This window comes from Camponotus vicinus, unplaced genomic scaffold (assembly GCF_025532165.1).
Source record: "Camponotus vicinus isolate PSW18456_S1 unplaced genomic scaffold, iyCamVici1.0 SCAF_12, whole genome shotgun sequence".
Lineage (NCBI taxonomy): Eukaryota > Metazoa > Arthropoda > Insecta > Hymenoptera > Formicidae > Camponotus > Camponotus vicinus.
Genome location: NW_028141948.1, coordinates 51,996 through 62,488, shown reverse-complemented (window position 1 = coordinate 62,488; position 10,493 = coordinate 51,996). Strand labels below are relative to the sequence as shown.

Here is a 10,493-nt window from a genome sequence, read left to right as displayed (position 1 = left end):
AAAATGAGAAGTGCGATTCATATTATAAGGGCACATTGGCCGCATTCAGCGGACTCAACCGCTATGTAGCAATCGAACATGATTGGTTTCTACTTTCAGGTCCGACCAATCAGCGTCGAATTACATCGGAAAATCTAGTAATGTTGCCCAACTGCTGAATGCGGCCATTCACACTTTTGGCAGAAAAGCAGAAGCCAATCAGAACTCGCGCTGGTAAACAGGGTGAAGCGATACATTTGGTGCATCCAGAAGCACAACCGCTCACTGAGCGGCTAAGTAGCAATTGAATGTGATTGGTTTCTATCTTTGAATTCACCAATCACATTCGAGTCGATTAGGTCTGTTCTTTATAGCTGAACTAGCTGTATTGGGCACTATTTCCTCCCAATGTAGAGTAAAAAGGATAACCTCTGAACTAGTGCAGCCCAGCACAGCTATAAAGAACAGACCTTATGGCGTTTTCGAATGGTCGGATTTGACCCGACCACTCGAAAACGCAATGTGATTGTTCAATTAATTAAAGGTACAAATTCATGGGACATTCATTTTCAGCGTCAAAAGATATCACGTGATAAAAAATGACGAATTGATATCTTTATTTTTAATCACGTAGGCCCGTATTCAGAACGCGCTTATAAAGATGTTAGTGCGTTGTTATCCAATAGAATTAAGTATCTGTTTTACATAAAACAGATACTTCTATTGGATAACAACGCACTAACATCTTTATAAGCGCGTTCTGAATACGGGCCATAATGTCTTCCGACGCTGAAAATGAGCGTCGAGCATCAACATGAAAAAAGGCGCCTTTCAGCGCTTAAATTATCTATTGTATATCAGGACTCTCTTTATACAGCTTACTTCCAGTGACTTCCTTCCTATCCTTATGAAAAATATCGTGTATAAAAAAAAATATATAAAACTATACATATTTTTCAGAATATAAATTATACACAAATCATAAATTGTGATATATACTACGAAGATTATACATACATACATACATACGTATATATATATATATATATATATATATATATATATATATATATATATATATATATAAATATATATATATATATATATATAAAATATACGTATATATATATATATATATATAAAATATATATATCGCAATTTTTGATTTGTGTATAATTTTTATTCTGAAAAATATATATGTATAATTTATTCAAGAAAAGCAAATTCATGTAAAATTGTATACCATATATTTTATATTTTCTAGGATTCCTTTTTTTAAAGAAAATAAGTTCAATATACATAATTATTTAAACTTTCTTTTGTTTGAATGTAAGAAGAAAAAGTATAGTTGAATATATTGAATTTCTAATGTATATTATTTTGACAAAATAAGTTTTTACATTGACATTAAAATTCTAATGTAATTTATATATTGTAAAATATTATGTAAACGCGCGCGCGCGTAGATATGTATGTATATGTATACGTGCGTGCATACGGTGTTGTATAATATATTACATTTTATAATTTTCCTTCATGAAATAACGTGTTTCTATATATATCGGTCTTTCTAACAAAAAGATAAATGATTTCACATTGCGAATAAATAAATTACTATATCATTGTTTGATACAGATTGATTAACTCTTAAATATTGCAAAATAAGCATTGTGTGTTATAAATTAAGAATAATAAATATTAAATACATAATATGTACATTTGTACTCTATTATAAATATAAATAAATAAATAATATATATATAATTTATTTTAAAATAGAGAATACTAAACAACAATAAAGTCATATTTATACATGTAACATGACATGTGTTCCTATAATTAATGGAAAAAAAACCATGTTCACAGTATGACATAAAAATTATATCATATGATCTGTATATCATCTGTATGTTTACAGATATAAATTTAATTTATATGATATGCGAATTAAAATTTTGTAAAATTAAATTAACCATTCTACATTTCAATATCAATACTACTTATAACATTAACAATAGTAGATCTTTATGTAGATCATATAATTTAATATATTGATTTTATAAGAATCTCTTAGAATGACTAGCATATGTACTAGAAGTATAACAATAAATGCTATGGAAAAATACTGAAAGTAAATTGATTCAACATGTATTCATGATAAATAATATTGACTAGTATTAGAAAAAAACATTACGATAAATCTTAAATTTTTGTTTCTACATGCAGCACTTAACATTTGGGTTCATCAATATTCATCGATACACTTAATAAGAATTTGATATACACAGAATCGAATTTACAAGGATATATAAGGTTTCAGGACAAATTTCAAGGGATAAGTAGATTTCACCAAGAGAATCAATTTTTGTCAAGAAAGCCATACTCTCTATAGAAGCTACACGTTCCTATTCTCATCATCTATAAGGTAGGCAATCGCTCGCGCAACAGCATTACACTTTACAATATTCCACGTCTTTTGAATAAAATTTAAAAAAAGTAAAAATTAAAGAATATTGACTAATATTGTTAGACATTATGCGCAATATTATCCTGCAACCAATCTCAGCTGGGCAGCTTAAACAGAGACATCATGTAGCTCCTTAAAGACGCATTGAAGAACATGAATTTTTTAATAAAACTTGAGTCTCTTAAAGTGAGATCTATCACTGAAGATTATCTTATGGATCCTGAAACATTACGTACAAAAATTTCGAGATTGAATCAGAATAACTCTACTTGTAAGAACATTGACAAAATAAATTTGTAATAAATTCTATACAGTTTTCTTTTGCATAATTCAATTAAATAGATTTTGGAAGCTTGTACTTTGGGAAGCTCTTAAATATTTCCAATTACTTTCTTTCTTTCCATACATCTATTTCTCTCACTCTCTCTATAAAATTATATTAATTATAATATTATACCAATGGAAGATTGAAAGGTAATTTGTGTTTTTGTGTACTTTATATAAATGTATATACCTATCTTATACTCACATTAAAATAATTAATACATTACTTTTATGTTTAACAAATTACGATTGAGATTACGATTGAAATAGTAAACGTTATACATAATGACGTTTACATTAAATTCTTTCAAATCTTAGTTTGACGAAAAATTCTAAACATTTCGATATAATATTTGATGATACATCACAAACATTTCAACTGCTCGTAAGTAATAAAAAATATAATATTCCATGGTCCCATTCTAAACAACGTCGGGATGAAACCTTTGTACAGTGCTAAAATTCCTTCATATTTAATCGTCTATATGAAACAAAATTATTCTTCTTACAAATGGGTATATTAGATATGTAATACATTTTGAAAAAGTAATATAAACGTTATAAAAATATGGAAAATGGAATAAAGCTCTAAATATACTGTAAAACTGTCACCAGTACTTTATACAGAAAATTTATACAACAAAATTATCATTTAAAAAACATTATCGTTATGTAGATAGATCTCAAAAAATTGACTCCTAAATAATATCATTTAAAAATCATTCAAAATAATTTCAAAACTGACTCTTTATTCTAATTTCCATGATTGAGACAAACATATATGTATATATAAAAATGTATATATAAATATCTTGGATAATTAAAGTTTTATACCTGAATCAAGCAATCTATACTGCCATTGTAAATGTGTGATGAGAGTTTGCCATCGACGTGCACTCTCCTTTGATTCATCAATCGGGTCTAAAGAATAGAAAACATGTTTATTTATATATATATATATAGAACATGAGTGTGTGTGTGTATGTGTGTGTAAAGACTCAAATGGTATCAATCAAGTGGTACAAGTCTGGGAAATGAAGAATTTGACGTTCCATCATAAGTACACATAAAAATGATTCAATGTCTGTATGACATTGAAGATAGATGATTTCAGTATAGAGTTATATTGATTGATGTGATCGCATTATCTGCACCTCAAATTTACTAATAACTCGAAATCGAGTTTGGGCGAACATGTACGACTTGACATCTGAGCCAGTCATATATATATATATATATAAAAGAGAAAAAAATATGTATCAATTATGTTGCACAAATATAAAATAATTTACTTACGCGAATAACATCTATAGGCGTTGAAGCTATAGCACTTCCCATACTAGCTGCAAAACTCGACCTAAAAGATGCAATGGCATTCACATACAATTATATTATATATATTATACAGATTACATAATATGTCATATACCTAAAAATGTAACATTTTAAATTACATTTTACAAAAAAATATCTTTCTCTTTTAATCTAATTGCGTAGCCCTTCAATTAGTGGACTTTCAATTTGATTAGTTTAAAAATTTTTTATACTATAATTTTAGGTTTTAGATTATAGTGAAAAATTAACCCTTATCCAGATATTATAGAAAAAATATAAAATATCATATTCGTGCGCGAGATGATACTTAATATTTCGATAAAATACATTTCCAAATACGAATAGAAATAAAAGCGTCAACAAAAGAGAATTTTGTCTACAATAGAAAAATTAAGAAATTATGTGACGGTTCGTTAGTAACTTAAACATTCTCAAAGCTTTAAAATGCATAAACGCTAACCAATAAGTCTCATCAAGCTTTCAAAGTAGATTAACATGTATAATCATCTGCATGGACGATTATCATAACAATTCTTGAATTAAACACAGAGTGCTGAACACAGCTTCCGCGCACGTGTCAAGCTTCTCTGGTCATCTCAAAATCCGTCTATCGCATGTGCCCATACGCATGACAATGTCCAAAGAATCTGGAAATAAAATTTAAATTTTAGGAGTTTTACTCCTTTTTTATAATAACGCACAATATATGGACTATAATTTTTAAATTACTGTATTCTTTGAATCACAAACATTAACAATTGAATTAAACCTGCAGTTATCTAAAAATGAAAATATTAATTTTTGAATCAGAAAGAATTTGATACAGTATATATTAATAAATATAATTAATTTAAAATTGAAAAACTTCGACATATATCATTTTTCGAATATATCGGAAATAAGTAGTAAACTGTTATTATTTAAACAAATATAAGATCTGTTACATCTCGTTGATGTATTTGATATATAAATAGATATACAGATTTTAAAAAATTACACAAAAAGATAAACGTTTAATTTTCTCAAAAATATAATATAGGTTGAAATATATATGTGCTATACACAAGTGAAAACGTGTATGATATGTAAAAAAAATATAAAAGTTATTGACGTTTTAACATATGGTTAAAAAAAGGAGGAAAAGAGACAGAGCGAGAAAAGGAAAAAAAGAAAAAAGTTCGTATTTGGAGTTTATTTGCTAAACTATTAGAAGTTGGGAAAATTATATATATACATACATACATATATATATATATATATTTGTAAAATGGAGATGAGAATTATATTTATGTTTATGAAAAACTGTTTCTAAAATTCATTTCATGTGAGAAATTCATACTCAGTGCGAATGATACATAATATGTATCTTTGTAGGGTATGTTAAAAAAAAACAAAATAAATAAATTAAGAACTATTAAAAAGAATTTAAATACAAATCTCTCTCTTTTTTCCTTTGTCTTTTCAATATTCAATCAATCTTTCATAATGATAACGTTAAATTTTTTAGATACCAATTCAAGGTAACACATCATATCCCAAATAAATAAAAAATTTTTATGTGATACATACGTTGTGGTTTTAATTTTTATTATTAAATCCTTTAGTCCTTTATGCAATTAATCAAAAGTTTTCTCTATAGATACATATATATAGTATATTTCATAATAATTATTACTATTTTACACACACACAATCGCGCGCGCGCCCACGCACACACATAAAAAAATTGTCAAATAAATTGCAAATATTAAATCATATGGATAAATTTCTTATTATAAATTAAGACAGCTCTGTTAAAAGAAATAGATATATTAGCTGTCCGGATAAGGGTTAATTGACAATAATATAATTAACAATGTAATAAATAATATTTATATCAATAAAAATATGTAATTTAGAAGTTATGTATGTATGTATGTATGTGTGTGTGTATACACATACACACACACACACACACACACACACACACACATATATAAAGATAGAAACTTTTGTCCCTGTAAATAATGTTTCTTTTAAAACGTATATAATTTAGCATGATTATCGTAAATTTAAAATTAGTTTATATCACAATAATCAATACATATATATATATATATATATATATATATATATATATATATTTCAAATACTTTGTGTAGAAGTAATATCCACATTTAGTGACAAGAAAACTTACACGAAATGATTACTAATGCTGTTTCCCAATACACTCATACATTTATTCTTGGTGTAGTCATATATAGGTAACTCTACAGCCGCGATAACGGCCGCTCGTTGAGCAGTCGGCCCAACACCCTAAAAAAAAAGAAAAAAATTTTATTTATCTGAGATAAAAGATAAATATTATAAAATATTATAAATATTAAAGAATGTAAAATATTACAAATAAAAACTCTAAAGAATCTTACCTTAATAAGATAAGATTTAATTAAATAAGATAAAGAAAAGAAGCATATATCTTTATCGATTCAAACAATCGGTAAACATTTTGATCCTTTCTTTAGACCAAACTCAGCACATAACAAAATTAAATTAAAATGAATAAAAAAAGTCAATAGCAGATTTAAATATAAATCGGATTTAGGAAACCATTACATTAAATTCTGTCTTTTTAAATTGTCTCTAAATGGCTGCCAAATTAAAATCGTATCTCTTATGTTGTTCTAAACTGAAAAATTGAAAAGTTTCAGCATATTCGTTATCTCTAATAATATTCTCTTCCAAAGTTAGCTGACCAGGAAATCGAAGAGAAAAAAACAAGTATAGACATGAACATAGAGATTTACATATGTGCGCATCATATTGATAATAAAGTACTTTATTAGTACTTCATGTTTTATATATTCACAAGAATTAATTGATAATAAATGAACGGTAATAAGAGAGATGAAATTCCATGTACTGGCTCTGATTGCTTCCTTTCTGTATTCTATTATTTTTTATGATTTATATATATATGTAAACAAATATGTGTGTGTGTGTGTGTGTGTGTACACACATGTGTATACCGGATATCAAGGCAATCTCTTCCCAAAGAAAGCTCTTGTAGCTTACCTCGAGAGATTTTCAAAACACTATAATAAAGTATTTTTTCACCGTGTACTTTTCGAGTTATGAGGCTTGAAATAATCTCTTAATTATGCATAAACCATAAAATATCTAGTAAAATATTCATTTTTCGATTATTTAACCTTAATACTTTTACGTATAAAACAATGAAAGGAATCAATTGGTGTAAAGAAAACACATAATTGTATCGAAGGAAAAATATGCAATTAACAATTACATACTTTTTTTTCGAAACAATTGTGTTTTCTTTACATCAATTGATTCCTCTCATTATTTTGTACATAAAAGTATTAAGGTAAGATAATCGAAAAATGAATATTTTACTAGATATTTTATGGTTTATGTAAATATTAAGAAATTATTTCAAGCCTAATAACTCGAAAAGTACTCGATGAAAAAATATTATAGTGTTTTGAAAAGCTCTGGAGGTAAGCTACAAGATTTTTTTTTTTTGGGAAGAGATTGCCTTGACACTGTATATATACATATATGTATACATACATACATACATATATACATATATATATATATATATGTATTAATTAATATATATATATATATGTATTAATTATAATTAGGAACGTACTTATGGCACAAAATTGCTAGTAAAAAATTTTATTTTGAAAGCATTTTTTACATATACTATTTTTTTTTATTTATCAACAACTAGTTTTATCAACTGCATTTTATAAAGATATTTATGTATATAAAATGCAGTTGATAAAATTAGTTATCGATAAAAAAAAGTAGTATATGCAAAAAATGCTTTCAAAATAAAATTTTTTATTAGCAATTTTGTGCCATAAGTACGTTCCTAATTATAATTTTCGATTTAATCAATAGAGATAATTAATATGGTATTCACATGTTTGTAAATACTTTTCTCTTAAAACTTATATGTCGTACGTATATTAAAGCAACAGGAGATTACGATTTATCATTGTAAAAATTATAAAATATTGCAATATGTAATTAGTGTTTTATATTTCTTTTGCAATTTAAAAATTACTTGTACTATTATACCGCAACATTGAAATAATTATATACTTTAAAGTATCTATATATGTACTTGACCATTTTTACTTTAAAATACATAATATTTAGAATATACAAGTATGTGTAGATGACAATATATAAAAAAAATATAAATTACCCTCCAAAGCCCACGAATACCTTCATGTTTGTATACATCTTGGAAGCAAGTAAACAATGATATGTTTGTAGTACCACCAGTAACTTGCATACGAACTTTTACCACATCAGTAGGATTGGCAATTGCACTTGAAATAGCTCCAGCTAATGCTGCACAAACAATATTTACCATGAATAAGTCATTCATTGCCCAAATGTCAATCACAGCCTTTTTAAGAGAATAATAAGTGCCAAATTTTATTGTCCCATATGTTGCTTGACGTAAGATTGCAGAACTAATCCTAAATAAAAAAAAAAAATTGCCATTAAAATTGCTAATATATTCAATATTTTATAAGAATGACATATCACATAAGTTAAAAAAATTACATTATTTCAAAGCTTTGCTATTCCTTCTAAATTAAACTATAAAACATATTTTTGACAAATAAATCATTTAAAACTGAATAATAATGATATTTAAAAACAGAATAATAATAAAATCTTATTTATTAAATAACATTAATTTTTATGCAAAAATATTTACCCCGAATATAATCCTCTAATTCCTTCTTGCTTGGATATTTGTAATAAAGCATCCGTCATACCAGAATATCTTAAACGTGCAAATTTTGGATCATATTTTTGACCTTGTATTTGCAAGCGTGTTTTTGTTGTGTCTAGAGGAAAAGTACCTGTAAGAATTATGCAGATCTATCATACATTTATTTAATCCACAAACATTACAATTTAATTATTCACTTACAAAGTTCAGCGACTATAGAAGCTAAACCTCCATATATAAAAGGTTTCCAATCTTTCCAATTTTTCTCTCCCATCACCAGCTTTAATCTATTATGAGACAAATATAGCAAAATATATGTAACAAGCTCACTAATAATAATATAAATTACCGTTATGACAAAACAACAAAATCCAAGAAATATAAACATATTCTTTATAAAATATATACATATTCTGTTTTTTCTTTCCTTTCTTTTTTTCTTATGTGTATTGATGTTACAGAGCATATAATCTATATAATACTATATATAAAAGAATCGATGTAGTATATCATGTATATTTTAGGTTAGTTTTTTGTAGATTCTATATTACATAGAATATTTAATATCTGTGGGTGTATTAAGATATAGTATGATAGAGAAGATACATCATTCGATATAATGTAATTTTAGACGCTAGTCAAGTTTTTAATAATTAATATGAAGATAAATAATGCATTTTAAGTATTATAATATTCATAAGTTAAATAATCTACCTGTAATTATTATCGAATAATTTGACAATAACTTGAGGTTAAGTATCAAAAACTTCTATGTATAACACATAAAATAAATGAAAGCAAGAATATATACGCGTTTACATTCACAATTCAAATAAAATTTTGTGTAACATAAAAAACTCAATTTATATCTAGCAAACGGAAGTGAACACGCACGTAATATAATGGTGTGTTCAAATGGTCGAGATAAAGGCCATCACACAAAAATGCATAGCTGCATATGCATAGCATAAGGGCCTCCGCACAAGGTGTTCCGTATCGCATTACGTTACGTTAAGTATAGATCGTAAATTTAACTCCGTACGTAAAATTAAACTTCAGTTAACGCACAGAAAAAATCGTAAACGTAAAGACATGTCTTTATGCGCGACCTTCTGCGCAAGCGCGCGAGTCATTTCGTGCCAACGCGACTTCTGCGCACGCGCGAAAGTCTTTTCGAACATGAGCGAGCTACTGCGCACGCGCGGGAGTCTTGCCGCGCATGCGCGACCATCAACGCACGCGCAGGAGTCTTTTGGCGAATGCGCGACCTTCTGCGCAAGCGCGCGAGTCATTTCGTGCCAACGCGAACTTCTGCGCACGCTCGGGAGTCATTTCGTGCCAACGCGAACTTCTGCGCAGGCGCGAAAGTCTTTTCGAACATGCGCGAGCTACTGCGCACGCGCGGGAGTCATTTCGAACATACGCGAGCTACTGCGCACGCGCGGGAGTCATTTCGTGCCAACGCGAACTTCTGCGCAGGCGCGAAAGTCATTTCGAACATGCGCAAGCTACTGCGCACGCGCGGGAGACTTGCCGCGCATGCGCAACCTTCGGCGCACGCGCGGGAGTCTTTTCGAACATACGCGAGCTACTGCGCACGCGCGGGAGTTATTTCGTGCCAAC

The 10,493-nt window shown here is 28.0% G+C and overlaps 1 protein-coding gene across 3 annotated transcripts; it reads right to left on the bottom strand.

The window, feature by feature from the left end:
• Positions 1–1,327: 1,327 nt before the first annotated feature.
• On the bottom strand, positions 1,328–9,821 carry Bmcp (uncoupling protein Bmcp mitochondrial). 3 transcript variants are annotated; one of them, XM_083084552.1, is made up of 8 exons: positions 9,765–9,821; positions 9,072–9,157; positions 8,853–9,000; positions 8,328–8,607; positions 6,282–6,400; positions 4,067–4,127; positions 3,605–3,691; positions 1,328–3,251 (listed from the first exon to the last, which is right to left on the bottom strand). In XM_083084552.1, exons 2-8 carry the CDS (start codon positions 9,142–9,144, stop codon positions 3,135–3,137), a joined length of 885 nt encoding a protein of 294 aa, XP_082940678.1. In that variant the 5' UTR covers positions 9,145–9,157; positions 9,765–9,821; the 3' UTR covers positions 1,328–3,134. The 3 variants fall into 3 exon arrangements, with proteins under 3 accessions (XP_082940678.1, XP_082940677.1, XP_082940679.1); XM_083084551.1 differs by lacking the exon at positions 9,765–9,821 and adding an exon at positions 9,585–9,757; XM_083084553.1 differs by lacking the exon at positions 9,765–9,821 and adding an exon at positions 9,585–9,757 and having other exon boundaries at positions 8,853–8,985.
• Between the last annotated feature and the right edge of the window lie 672 nt (positions 9,822–10,493).